We start from the raw sequence: 14,974 nt of genomic DNA on the forward strand, positions 1-14,974 counted from the left end.
CGTGTGCCATGAATCTGCTATGGCAGCATATAGACATATTGTTCTATCAAACACAACAGTTGTTTTGGCTTAGAATACAGCAGTTTCTTTTAAAGAGGAGTGCAAGAGCAGTCTTGTCTGTGTTTTCCGCCATATATAATATTTGCTTTCTTTTCCACTAGGTTCCAGAGCTCAAAGTCTGGGAAGATCTACCTCCACAGGGACATCCGCCTGCTGTTTTCTAGGAAATCTATGGAGGTGGACAGCGGTGCTGCCTACGAGCTACAGTCATTCACCGAGTCACCCATCGACCCACCGTTCTCGCCCCGCTGCTGACCCCTGACTAAATCCCAGAACCGCCCCCCCCCAACTCTTTCCTCATTCTCCACCTGACAGGCCATACCCAAACTTCGATTACAGCCATGAGTCATTGTGTTAGTCTGTGACTTGTGTTGGAAGAAAGATTGAAGGACAGCAGATGATGGAGTGCACCCCGATGTGGGACGCTTGTTAGAATGGAATTCTTTGTTGTTGATGTGCATGATCTTTGTTGTGACTCACAGCTGGGTTGTGCAGGGCTTTGAAATCCTGCTAGAAATGCCTTACAAGATTTAAAAGGTAATTCATCTGTGTATTTCCCTCCTCCTGCGTCTGGCAGGAGAGTCGAGACCAATAATTGTCCACAGGACCAGTTGGACTCTTAATTCTGTTCCCAAACTAGAATGTTAATTTGGACCTCATTGTGACATGATCAGTTGTTGATGAACTTCAGTTATGTGACAAATGCAATCCACGGCCTCTTAAATTGCAGCTTGTTTGAAAGTAAATTTAGCCTAATTTGGAGTCAATAGCCTGTAGAAACCGACATTTTTCTGCCTTTTATTTAATGTCCTACTTCACTGGATTTTGTGTAAAAGGAAGTTTGATGCCGGATCCTCGGTAATGATCTGATGAAGCAATTTTGGGTTAATACTGCATAAAAGAAGCGGATGAATAATTTTCGAGTTTGAAGCACACCGACTGCGGAGCACCTTCCCGTCAACCTTTCCGAACCTCACCACAGCAAACAAAAGGACCATCGAAGATGTTGATCAATTAATCATTGATCAAACAACCGCACTGAATTTAGGTAAACTTAACAAAAGAAAACATGACAAATGCACTGTGGATTTGTTTTTATCCCCCCTCATCCGAACTGGAAAAGAAAGCGAAAAATAATTGTCCTCTTTTTGTACTGTTACAAAAACCACTTTATTGGAAGTGTTGCAATAGCGAAAGAGTAATCTTAGTTCTAAGTGTTTACTTTCAGTTTACCTAACCATCCTGTTTATTTAATATTTAAATTAATATTTCAGTTACTATTTGTGATGTCGCTCATGCCAAGATGAGTTAGTGTAAACTGTATATCATAGTATTTTTTGACATTATTCAAATCTGAAAGAAATATATATATCTTCTAAATCAATCTTTAAATCTGCTCTGTCTCATTTTTTCACCCAGCAGAATTAGTTTTCTTTGCCATTTTTACACACATTTGCACACATACTTTTACCTAATAACCCTTTTACAAGACAAAATCTTAGCTCTGATAATTATATATATATATATATTTTTTTTTTTATATATATAATGTGGTAAAACTATAAGAATTAAAAAAAAAAAAAAAAAAAAAAAAATTTTTTTTTTGACCTGATACACGAGTGGGAAGTGAACCCTCTATATCAGGACGGTCTGGGTCCAGTCCTCGAGTGCCCCTATCCAGGTTTTCCGTGTCTCCCTTCTCCAACACACCTGAATCAAATAATCAGGATCGTTAGCAGGCTCCTTCATGGCTTGCTGATGAGCTGATAATTTCATTCAGGTGTGTTAAATGAGGGAGACCTGGAAAACAAGCTGGATTGGGGCTCTTGAGGACCGGACTTGGGCACCCCTGCTCAGTCTGTTAGAAACAGGCAAATGTAAACACTGCCATCAATGACAAGTTTTACCAAATAAATTATTTAGCATCATGGGGCTTTTGCATGACTGGTAAAGATTATATATTTTAAGTGCCGCAATTTTCGGACTATAAGGCGCAGCTGAGTATAAGCCGCCGCCCACCAGATTTGACACGAAAATGGCATTTGTTTATAGATAAACCGCACTGGACCGTAAGCCGCAGCTGTCCTCACTGTATTATGGGATATGTACACCACAAGAGAACCGTTAACACTATTTGACAGCGGCATCATAAGACTGTCATAAGACCAAATGAACCACATGAAACTTCATTGCTTCATTTGGCCATAACTAGGGTTGTTCCGATTATGTTTTTTTGCTCCCCATCCGATCCCGATCGTTTTAGTTTGAGTATCTGCCGATCCTGATATTTCCCGATCCGATTGCTTTTTTTTTTTTTTTTGCTCCCGATTCAATTCCAATCATTCCCGATAATTTTTCCCGATCATATACATTTTGGCAATGCATTAAGAAAAAAATGAATAAAACTCGGACAAATATATACATTCAACATACAGGACAAAAGTACTGTATTTGTTTATTATGACATTAAATCCCCAAGATGGCATTTACATTATTAACATTCTTTCCCTGAGAAGGGATCTACGGATAGAAAGACTTGTAATTCTTAAAGGATAAATGTGACTTTGTATATTGTGACTAAATATTGCCATCTAGTGTATTTGTTGAGCTTTCAGTAAATGATACTGTAGCCATTTAACTTTTGCCCAAATGCATGATGGGAAGTGCAACCATGACTGTGCGTAGTGGTACCAATTTATATATCTTCTCTGCGTTGGAAAATAACATCGTGTGTTAAGAAAAAAATCAATTACTATCTTTCTTCCCCACATTGCTTCCCACGATATTTCTAATCGTAGGGAGAGGGATTGTCAGGCTTTAGCCAATTAAAAAAAGGCTGCCAAAATTCACTCTACTCATTTTACGCTGCCTTTTAGCTCTATATATAGGTAAAACGGCGCTATTACAGATTGAACGCGACAATGCGTGAGTGGGTTGTGCAGCGCATGCGTTAAGTGCGTTAAATATTTTAACGTGATAAATTTGATAACCTTATCTTAAGCCTAAACTAAAGACTCTGGATGAGTGTAACATTATGTCTGTAATGTTAAATACAATTAGAAAACGATTTAATTAAAATATATTAAAAGGCATGTCCGATATTTTTTTGCCGATTCCGATACTTTGAAAATGACGTGATCGGACCCGATCTATCCATAACTGCTCCCTTGGAGGAGATAGTCAACCTCTGCTGCCACCTGCTGTAAACACTGTTGTCGTCCAACATGCCTCCTAGCATGCATTGCAGCGATACAGATGTAAATAAATTCAAATTCATGTTCTTGCTAATTATTTCTTCAGTTATTGTCCGTTGTTTCATTAATTGCTATTAGTTAGTTATAGTATTTGGTAACTATTTGACAGTGGCACCATAAGACTGTCATAAGACCATCATAATTTTGACATGACATTTCATTTTGTGTCATCCAGCAAATTATTTCAATTTTGAATGGATGTAAAAGATCCGAGCCGGACGTAAATGGAATTGGTGACATAATTTGCCGGATGACACTTAATGACATCGGTCATAAGCATTCATTCGTGCCCATGATAGTGTCATGACATAATTATGATGGTCTTATGGCAGTCTTATGACACCTCTGTCAGATAAAGTGTTACCTATTAACCCAATATATCAACAAATAAGACACTGGATTATAAACCGCAGTATTCAAAATGAGGGGGGAAAAGTAGCGTCTTATAGTCCGAAAATTACAGTAATTCACTGCCAACCCAGGTGTATGTACAGACAATATGTTGTTGAAGTGAGTAAAAGAAATTTTATATTAAAATCGCATTGATTGCAATTAGGGCTGTCAAACGATTAAAATTTTTAATCGCGTTAATTACAGCTTAAAGATTAATTAATCGTAATTAATCGCAATTCAAACTTGAATTGTAAGACTTGTAGTTCTTAAAAGATAAATGTCAGTACAAGTTATAGAAATTTTATATTAAAACCCCTCTTAATGTTTTCGTTTTAATAAAATTTGTAAAATTTTCAATCAAAAAATAAACTAGTAGCCCGCCATTGTTGATGTCAGTAATTACACAATGCTCATGGGTGCTTAAGCCCATAAAATTAGTCGCACCCAAGCGCCAGCAGAGGCCGACAAAACTCCAAAAAACACAAGTAACAAGTGGACATTGCACTGTGTTGTCATTTTAATCTGTTTGAGCGGGGCATGTGCGTTAATTGCGTCAAATATTTTAACGTGATTAATTTAAAAAATTCATTACCACCCGTTAACGCGATAATTTTGACAGCCCTAATTGCAATATACGTCCAGTCCATGTTGATTAGGAGGGGGTGGCACCGAACGATCACCGATGGTCGTTTTAAAAAAAAAAAAAAAAACATTTTTTAAAAAAAAATTTGGCTGCCTGTGACGGCAATAGACGTACAAGAGTTTAAAGGGATTGGTCATCTATAACTGTCTATGTCAGTGAACGGTAAACCAGAATCGGAAGATTATTGTTTTTGGCTTCCGAAAATAGGCACCAGAGTAAAAAAAAAAAAAAAACTTTTTTTTTTTTTTTAACTTGACATCCCTTTATACGCTTGCTCGTGACAAAGACGTGAGCGCGCACGGTGTCCCCGTTAGTGACGTAGCATCAGCTGCGTGAGCGCGCGCGCCGACGTCAGTCAGAGTACAGAACGGAGCGGGATCCTGGCGGCCACTCACGCAGCCAAGAGGACCTCTTGGGAACAATTTTAGCGGCTTCTTCCTTGAACGCAACACGAAAATTCACCAATGTCGGACGGTAACGAAGACGTCCCGACGTCTGAGGAGACGCTGGTGGAAGAACAGGTATGTAAAGTGTTCGTTGGAAGGGAAACGGGCAGCCCCGGGTGACTTTGTTGCGGCTACGAGTGCTAAGGGTCGCCCCTTCCCGCTCGCTTATCAGCATGTTGTTATCATCCCTTCTAGTATTATTTTATTACGATATATCGTGTATTATTATCTACAGACTTACTGTTTCAATTAGATTTGTGTTGTGGAGAAGTACCTTTAGATAATGATCACAAGCTACCCAGCTGTCATGACATTCTGGAAAAACGGTTAGCCTAGAAGCTAACATAGTCCCGCCCGTGCAGACAAGAATCATGGCCTAGAATACATTTACTTTCCCACAAGCTGCGGTTCGTTTATAAACCTGTAGACGTACTTCGAACGAAGCGGTCCTTATAATGTAAAATAGGGAGGGTTTGACAGCGAATTCAGTGGTTCTATCAACGTTTGGTGGCGTCTTGCATGCTAGCTCGATTAGCTAGGAGGAATGGTAATGCATTGTCAAGAAAACATCTCGCACCCTCATGTTGATCTTTGGCTCTCGCTATTCAAGTATGACACATTTGACCTTTTTTAGTCGCGGGGGACCGAAATCGACGCACATTAAATGTTTACGATTGCCTGTTTCCTGTTCAGTATCTACTGTTATAGAATAGAAATGACTCGCAAAGTGTAAAATGAACAGAAACTATTTTAATAACTGAGGCATTGTTTAAATGATAACGATCAAAATCCTTAGTATTTCAGTTCCTAAACCGTAAATATTCCAAGATTTATGTAATCCTCCATATCGTTTTGTTTATTCAATCAGTGCTGCAACGATTAACCTATTTACACCAGTAATTCGATTAGAAAAATGATTCAAATTAAATTTTGCTGCCACTAGTATTTATTTAGTTAAAGTGGTGTTGTAATGGTTTGTTTTGAAAGTGTTTGCATTTAGTTGTATTGATTTGGGTGCATTCACTACCCGCTAGAGGCAACAGTGAATATGACTTAACTCATTTCACATGGCTGAATCCTGCTGCTCCCTGTTAAGACCAATATAAGCTAAGTTTTTGGTTAAGCTATTTTTTTTAATGCATTTGTAATATAGTTTATAGGTGTATTTAGCCGTTTTTTATGTGGGAATATGTGTGTGAACCATTTATCAAGAGCATTGTTAAAAAAAAAAAAAAAAGTTGGCATTTTATAGCATTTAAGCTAGCAGACTTTTGCTATGTCAGTTAGCCAATTGTTCTTTTGTTGCACTTACGTAGCTCTTCATTTATTTTTATATACCGTTTGAGGTTCAGCTCAGGTATTTTAAATTTTTATGTTCCTTATCTGATTACTCGATTATTCGAACCAACTACTTCGATTAATCGATGACTAATCGATAGCTTGAATCCCTACATTCAATCCTTTCTGTGACAGTTTTCACTACAGTCAATTCTATTCAAAAGTTGGCACTTGAGACTCAAGACCTTTAACATCCTATAGCAGGGGTGGGCAGACTATTCCACAAAGGGCCGCAGTGGGTGCGGGTTTTTGTTGCAACCAATTAAGAGGACACCTTTTCACCAATCTGCTGTTTTACAAGTGCAATCAGTCGATTGCAGTCAGGTGCTTTGCATTTCTGCTGAAACCGCATTGGTTAAACTATCTGTGCTGGGTCAGTTGGAACAAAGACCGGGACCCACTGCGGTCCTCGAGGACCGGTTTGCCCACCCCTGTCCTATAGCATGGGTGTCCAAACCTGTCCTCAAGGGCCGCTGTGGGTCCTGGTTTTTGTTCCTACCAATCGAGCACAGACAGTTTAACCAATGACGTTTGTGCTAAAACAAGCAGCACCTGACTGCAATCACCTGAATACAATTGTGAGACACCAGATTGGTGAAAGGTTGTCCTCATGATGGGTTTGAACAAAAACCCACACCCACTGCGGCCCTATGTGGAATAGTTTGGACACCACTGTCCTATAGGGCAGGGTTCACTAAATTCGGACCTCGGTGCCACTTTACCTGTCGTGTTTTCCATGTATCCCTCCTCCAACACACCTGAATCAAAATAATCAGGATTATTATCAGGCTTCTGGAGAGGTTGCTGATGACATAATCATTGGATTCAGGTGTGTTAGGGGAGAGAGAGAGAGATGTGGTAAACACGACAGGAAAAGTGGCACTGGGGTCCGGATTTAGTGAACCCTGCTATAGGGCAAGTGATTATTTTGGGGCGCCAAAAAAAAAAATATATATATATATATATATATATATATATATATATATATATATCATTTTATATACGTGTTTTTTAGATTATTAATCATTATTGCATTTCCCCATTATTAAATCTTAATAATAAAATAAGTACAAAAACACTGGTTCTGGCCCCATGTAGTACTCAAAACTTTTTTTTAAAATAGCATTTAACTCATTGTATGCCATAGTTGGCGATAATGTCCAATCCATTTAAATTATCATTGAATCCTCATTTTTCAGTTTATGTGCCCCTACTATCAAAATGGATTGGAAGTCTAGTGGCGTCAATAGCAACCAAGGAGTCAAATGTGTACCCCGTAAGAGTTAATAAAACAAATGTGCTTGAAAGACTTAAAACAGGGCAACATTTGACCTGTTTTCGGACATGTTACAGACCAAATCAATAACAATCATAACCGATCCTAGCGGTGTAATGATTTGGAGCAATACACCAATTGGTTAAGCAACAATCTAATCAAATTGATCAAGACGCTGAAGATCGATCAACCTCTTCTCCTGTTAGACATGCCGTTTTGTTAAAATAATGGTTAGAGCACAATTTCAATGCTGAATGGCTGCCAAAAGATGGCAGTGACGCACCATTTTCTATATGCAATCAGCTCAGTTTTTCTTAATTGCCACATTTTGACAAACCAACCCAAGTTTTATTGTTGATTGAATAAGAAGTGAAAAAGGTAGAATAGAACTTTTTTTCCCGGGGAAAGAAGACTGTCTATTTTTTCATTTGATAAATTTGCTCTGGATATAATATTGAATGCAATATTGATTGTTTTTTTTTTTCAATAATCAGTCATCTCTGACACAAAAACAAATCTGGCACCAATTTTAATCCCAAATCTCACGGGCCAGGTTTGACTCTACATGACTTTTTATGGGATTATTCGATTAGTTCTATTCAAAAACTAAAATTATATTGAAAAAATGCAAGCTAATTTAATGTAATAATAGTAATAATGTTAATGTAATAATAGTTAGTGTAATATGATGGGCAATTGTGGGGGTTCCCTCACAAAGAAATTAAGGGGAAAGCTGACTCGTGCTCTAGCAAAAACTGAGCAGTAGTAGGGATAGCCTTATTATTGTTTTCCTTTTTGAGCCTTATGGGAGTGTTCCCCAACCTTTTCTGTACCATAGGCTAATTAATAGATTCGTAGATCAAAATGAAAACAAATAATTTAATAATGTAACGTCTCATTATGCTGAATCCTGAGCCCTGCACATATTTCTATTCAAGAAGGTCTCACCTTGGGGAAATGGAAGACGACACACAAAAAGTGTTACTTTCGTCAAGTCTACTTCAGGATTTCTTTCTCTCACTGTCATTATTACTTACATATGTAATTATTCTTGCCTGGCACCGCCAGACTATTCTCCCTGTATTTTTCAAACACTGTGAGAAATGTTCTGGGACCCAGCCCATTAACGGCCTCTCGAACAAGTACAAAATCAACCGTCCAATCAGATTCGTTTATTTGCGTGACGGATTCTTAACGAGTAACGTCACTCTTGCGCGCCGCAAGTCGTCTCTACAGCAACACAGATGGAGAACGGGACAGCCGAGAATATGTTCCCATCCGCGGTAAAACCAGTTTTAAAATACCAAAATTACACCGACTTAAGTCATTGACAACAGTCAACATGGCGTGCGCTAGCCATGTTGAATAAACGTCTCCATTCTCCGCTCACGCTAATTACTTGTCGCTTTAACAACGTCACGTTTGCCCGTCGCTGATTGGTCCACTCCGCTGTCTGTTTGCTGTGGCTTGCTCCGCCCTCGGAATTTGATCCGCCGGACGGTCGCCAGACTCAATCGCTGGAACAGCGGTGAGTCTGGTATAACAGGCAATAATTATTCATTACTAATTTAGGAGCTTTGTTAACAAATTAAACTCATAGGACAAGTTACCAACATATTATGATATCCAAACTGATTAGCTGCCTTTGACGGTGCTAGACGTCCAATTCATTTTGACCGGGAGCGGACGATGGCATTGAAATATAAGCATTCGCTGCCAGCCCTCCCAGTTTAAATGAACTGGATGTCTATTGTCGTTGATGGCAGGTAACAAGTTCTTAAAAGTGCTTATTGTAGGCTTTGTATTGTGTAACTAATGCTTTTTTGTTATTATTATTATGTTTCAGGAGGTTCAGGATAAAATGACCAATCCAGAAAAAGCAGAGGAGGCCAAACTGAAAGCCAGATACCCAAACTTGGGAAATAAACCAGGGGGTTCCGATCTGCTGCGTAAACGTCTTCAGAAGGGGGTAAACATCATTTTCATACCGTTTCATCTTATGTTTTTTTACGTAAACTTGCCAATTTCATGTGTAATGCCACAGGTTTGTCTGAAAACTGACCAGGGTTGATGTGCTATAGAATAGATGGAAAACTTAAGCGCTATTTAAAAAGTGTTGGAAATGCAAAAGAAGCAGGATTTAAAGATATTTTTTTTTTGCCAGCTAATAATGTTACCACACAGCACTGTAATTTGTTTCTCTTTGTATAGTTTACTAGCGAGCTACGTGGTGTTCTGCTGCTATGCTATCATTTTTTTATCAGGGTATTAACACTAAAAACATTGGCTTTTAAGATTATGGTTTGGACATCAAGAGAAAGCCAGTGGTTGGCCTCTTAAAATATTATTTCTTTTTCTCATTATTTCTTGATGGTCGTTGTCATCTACTTTCTCCTTATACGTGGCGCCCCCTAGTCTTCAGACTGCGACATGACAGTTGACTAAACCAGGACCATAAGATCTAATCTGCTAATTTGTGATGCTAAAACTAAAATTCGTTTGAGTGTACATTTATTGATTAAATGGAAGGCAAACTTGTATTTTATGTGAAGGACCTGGACATTTTCTGGGGCTGCTACTAAATGTAAGGACTTGGAAAAAGACACAGGCAGCAGGCAAATTTTCTTGCGTGCATCTGTAAGGATTTCTTTGTGTGTGACATTAAGGAAATCCTTAACTTTAACCTTGCCCCTTGTCCTTGAAGTTGTTAATTGCGACGCCACTGTCACCCAAAACTTTTTCAAAATTTCTCATGGTTGTTATATTTTATTTTGATTATCCTATCACAGCTTTGATTGTGATTTTCTACATAAAATATTTTTGGGGTGGGGATTTTTGGTCATTCATTATGTTATATATATCAAATGTAGTATTCTCCTTGAATATATACATATATAATTTTAAATCAAGGTAAATTAACTATACTTGATACCAAATCTTTCACAAAAAGAATTCAAACTTCTTCTTTGAAAGTGTACACCTTATCATTGTAACATAATGCCTTTAATCCTTAAAATGAAAACCTCTTTATAATGAAAACAGGTATTTTTCCCCACAATATTTCACCTAAAAATATAAAACAATTTATCTGTGTAATGTGATTTAAATCTTGAAATATTTTTGAGAATTGAAAAAAATATATATATATATATAATTTTTAAAATAATTTAATTGGAATATTCCATTTGATTTTGAAAATGTTTTGTCAAATATACGATTTTTTATTTCATGAAAATAAACAACATTGCAAAAACTATCGTCATTAGGTTTCGTTACTCAATCCTTAACTCCTGTTATCCCTCCCTGTTCAAAGGGATAGGACGCCTACTAGTAGGGATGTCCCGATCGCATATTTTTGCACCCGAGTCAGAGTCACCTGATTTTTGAGAATCTGCCGATACAGAGTTCCAATCTAATACCGAAAATATTTTTTTTTTCTTTTGTACTTGAACAAAAGTTCCAAACATGTAAACATGTTACAGTGCTTTACGGTTTACAGTACTTCCTCTCCTGCTTTTTCAGGGCGTGTTGCAAAGTATGAAACTTTTTTTGTTGTTGTTACTTTCGGCAATGCGATTGTATTTCTGGATTATTTTGTTACTTTTTGCCCTTAAATTTTTTTTTTTCTCCAATTAAAAACACGATCCATTTTACCAGATTCCGATCATCTGAAACATGGCCTGATTTTGGATCACGTGATCGGATCGGGGACGTCCATATCTACTCATGATAAACTAATTTAAATTCACAGCAGAAGGATGAAAAGAGCCGCAAAATTGGACGTTGATGACTCTAACTCTTCAATTAATATAAATGTGAATTAAAAAAAAAAAATCACATATATTTAAGTGTCTCAAATATAACAGCATTTAAAATTTCTGAAAATTTAAGTTTGCATTGCAGCAGGTACTCATTCTTCCCTCCTGCTCTTCAGCAAAAATACTTCGATTCGGGCGACTACAACATGGCCAAAGCCAAGATAAAGAACAAGCAGCTGCCGACGGCGGCGGCGCCCGAGAAGACGGAGATCACGGGGGACCACATCCCCACCCCGCAGGATCTACCCCAAAGGAAACCCTCCCTGGTGGCCAGTAAACTAGCAGGCTGATGGCGCCCTGCTGCAACTCAAGATCATGTAACATGACCCCTCCCACTCATTACAAGACCACCTGTTTACCCACTCAGCAGGAAATGCTGCTTTGCCAGCTCTTGTATTCCACTTCATTGTCCCTCCCTTTCCCTTGCCGTGTATATTTTCCATTTGTCTTTATTCTTCTCATGTAAGATACACTGAAAGACAGCACGCCATTGAGGGCAAAAAAGGCCATAAGGCGGGAAAGTGTGTTTGTGTATATAGTACATTTCATTTTGTTAGGCACCAGGGCAGGCATCAGCCTTTTAGCATTTTACATCCCATTTGTATTATTGTTCATTATATTTATCTGTCAATGAATGCAGGGTTTTCCTCAAACTTAAGAAATCTAGCTGCTCTCCAGATTTCTATGAAGGGGTATTAGGGCCAAACAAAGGAGAGGAAAAAATAGGAAAATCAAGTCACAATATTACAAATTGAAAGTTCAAATATTACGAGCATAAACATTGTAATACTACAAGAACGAAGTAATATTTCGAGAATAAAGTCATATGTTGTAATTTGTGAAAAGAATAATATTACAAGATTATTTACGAGGAAAGAAATCGCAATATTACGAGGTTAAAGTCATCACTTTTCTCGTAATATTGTGACTTCTTATAATACAAGTTTCTACTCGTAATATTAGGTAAAGTTACCTAACATTACAACTCTCTCGTGAAATTACGACTTTAATCTTGTTATATTAGGTAAAGTTGCGTAACATTAACAGCTTTTTTCTCGTAATATCGCGACTTTTTTCCTCATAGTATTACTTTATTCTCGTAGTACTTTTTCTTTCGTTGTTTGGCCCTAATGCTGCGTCATAGATTTCAAACCTGCTGAAATGCATGATACAATGTAACTTTGGCTCACCAACACTTTCTTGTCTTAGCATCAATGAGCGTGAATGTCTTTTTGCGTCGTCTGTCTGGTATTTCACATATCTATTTCTCGCGCTAAATTAGCTCCCTGTATGCCATGAAATTCAACGCCGTGATATGAACGTAGGCTCGAATGCTTTGATTTCTTTTCATTTTGAAATTGTTTGTGAACCAAAATTTCACTGTATTTCATTACAACACACACTCACTGTACATAAACTATTGACGAAGCAGACATGCTAGAATTTTAATTTCACATTTTCTAAGTTATGTCTTACAGCTTTAGTCAAAAATTGAATTTTGAAAAATTGATTTGTTTAGACTTTAGAATTTGAAGGCAATGATATTTTAAACAAATTGGCTTAAGGCATAACAGTGGAAATAGTGAAATCATGTGAATACTTTCCTGATGCACTATACATTGAAAGAATTATCTATGATCAGTAAAATCGCTTACAGAACAAAAAAATGACCCTAACCCATTTTGGTTTGGCAAACATCTTCATGTCACTGTCAATATGCTCTATTGATTTGACGGAAATGGTATTAAAGCTCCAAGCAGTGATGAACGTGCCCTCGCAAAGCCTTGTAAGATTATTAAACTTTGGCACTGTGTCCCGCCCACATTAAAATGGAATTGGTAGAAAAAGCCTGGCAATTTGGCTGCTTGGGTTATGACTAATTTAGGAATAAACTCTAATTGGAGTAAGGAATTGGCCTACAATGGTTACTTCTAACTGAAAATTGACTCTTTGTGTTACAATAGACGATCCAGTTTCATGACGGTTGTTGATACTTGGCCAATTAATTCACTACCACACGTCACAAGAATCCCCTTCTTTCACGCGCCACAGAATATTGTGTTCTATAGCTACGTGAACACTGAACTTACAAAATAAAGATGACATTAGCATCTTTTATCAATAAAAAACAACTTTTTTTCGTTTAGTTAAGAGCAGTTAACCATAAACAGCATTGTTTATGACTGCTAGCAAATGAGTTAATCAACCCTTTTCAAATCAGAAAAAGAAAAAATGCCATGTTTTTAATTTGCCAATTTGTAATAATAATTTTAAATTTACAACAGATTATAACAGTATTGCCATTCAAACTTTTTTCCCCCCATTTTTGGGCGGGCGAGGGGGAGTTTAACACTACAAAAACAACGTATTGTAAAACTTATCTCTATCTTTTAGTTGATGCGTTAAGGGACCATAAAAAAGTGTCATTATTTTCCTGTTTTTGTTTTTTAATTGAATGCCCTGCTAATCAGTTTTCAGATTTTTTTTTTCCTGAAAAATATCCAAATCCAAAATTGAAATTGGTGTCGTGGGATTACATTTTTAGCTAGCCAGGAGTTATGAAGTTTTCAAGTGTTTTTGTGGGGTTTGGGTCCACAACAACCTCAATGCAGAGAGCAATTGAAACATGTTTTTTTGATTGTCAGAGTCTGAATTCAAATTTTAATTGGGGTTTCTGTCAGAACACATACCTTAGTCGTGTTTCTGAGAATAGCCCACAAGATAATAAAAATAAAAATAAAATATACTTGTGAAAAAGTTTTCAGCATTAAAACTCCCAAAAAGGCAGTTTATGGGAAAAGTAACAAAGAGATTCCAAAGCGGACCTAATAATCGAGTGGCTAAACTCAGGGTTGAGACTGCTAAATAACATATTGAAAGTCACTCCCACAAGCAGGAAAGTTGCCTTCAGCATGATGACTAACAGATTTGATTTGTAACTGTCTTAGCTCAAGGGATTCTCCTTCCCACTTGCTTGAATGTAGGACGGAAGCAGCTTTGCGCTAAAATGCCGACCTTTCCTCATCACTTTACCAGGGTCCTCGAAGATGAAGTTTACCTGCAGATTGTGCTAAATCCCTGCTATAAACTGATCTGAGCTGTGCATGTATATGGCTGCCCTCCTGTTAATTTGTGCCATTTTCTTATGTAAATAAAATAGTTTTGCACAAATGTTTGATGCCTTTTGCTTTTTGTCCCCTCCATTTTTGCCCAATTCTATAATATACATTTTGTTAAAACGGTGATAATCCTGTTGTCGTGTTGTATGGAGTTCCACAGGGGTCAGTTCTAGAGTTCCTCCATTGGCTTACATGGTGTACACTCCAGTACACCTCCAGTATAAACGGTAAAATTAGGGGTGTTTTCGCAATTTCATGGTAATACAATATGATAATGTTTCTTCTAATTGGATTCTAGTACAATATATACACCTTTAACAATTAGTTACATCGGCACTCATTGGCTGCCATTGACGGCGCAAGATGTCAAATCTATTTTGACTTGGATGGGCTGGCAGCATTCATTTGCTGCCACAGGTGGGTTGAGCAGCCAAAAACTTTACTCAAGTAAGAGTAGCGTTACTTCTAAGAAATATTACTCAAGTAACAGCAAAAGTAGTCATCCACAAATTTACTCAAGAACAAGCAAAAAAGTATTCATTGAAAAGAATACTCAAGTAATGAATAACTGCTTACAATGATTTTTAATAACATTTTTATAAGTTTATATTATACATGTATATTTGC

At 37.4% G+C, this 14,974-nt stretch overlaps 2 protein-coding genes across 2 annotated transcripts in view; both read left to right on the top strand.

Annotated features, from left to right (window-relative positions):
* atosa (atos homolog A) overlaps positions 1 to 1,562 on the top strand; it is a 59,872-nt gene extending 58,310 nt beyond the window's left edge. The window contains exon 12 of the mRNA XM_057831478.1: positions 162 to 1,562. Within this exon, the coding sequence (XP_057687461.1) occupies positions 162 to 315 (154 nt within the window). The 3' untranslated portion in view covers positions 316 to 1,562. The remainder of the gene's footprint in view (positions 1 to 161) is intronic.
* A 3,122-nt stretch (positions 1,563 to 4,684) lies between these two features.
* arpp19a (cAMP-regulated phosphoprotein 19a) lies at positions 4,685 to 14,384 on the top strand. The gene is made up of 3 exons (XM_057831061.1): positions 4,685 to 4,871; positions 9,257 to 9,379; positions 11,345 to 14,384. Exons 1-3 carry the CDS (start codon positions 4,815 to 4,817, stop codon positions 11,516 to 11,518), a joined length of 354 nt encoding a protein of 117 aa, XP_057687044.1. The 5' UTR covers positions 4,685 to 4,814; the 3' UTR covers positions 11,519 to 14,384.
* Positions 14,385 to 14,974: the final 590 nt, after the last annotated feature.

Source organism: Corythoichthys intestinalis, chromosome 1 (genome assembly GCF_030265065.1).
Source record: "Corythoichthys intestinalis isolate RoL2023-P3 chromosome 1, ASM3026506v1, whole genome shotgun sequence".
NCBI classification, from domain to species: Eukaryota; Metazoa; Chordata; class Actinopteri; order Syngnathiformes; family Syngnathidae; genus Corythoichthys; species Corythoichthys intestinalis.

Bases quoted from the DNA above. Each gene is read 5' to 3' on its own strand.
- arpp19a (XM_057831061.1), top strand. From the start codon at position 4,815: ATGTCGGACGGTAACGAAGACGTCCCGACGTCTGAGGAGACGCTGGTG. The intron at 4,872-9,256 runs GTATGTAAAGTG...ATTATGTTTCAG, and splicing joins AGACGCTGGTGGAAGAACAG to GAGGTTCAGGATAAAATGAC. The intron at 9,380-11,344 runs GTAAACATCATT...CCTGCTCTTCAG, and splicing joins GTAAACGTCTTCAGAAGGGG to CAAAAATACTTCGATTCGGG.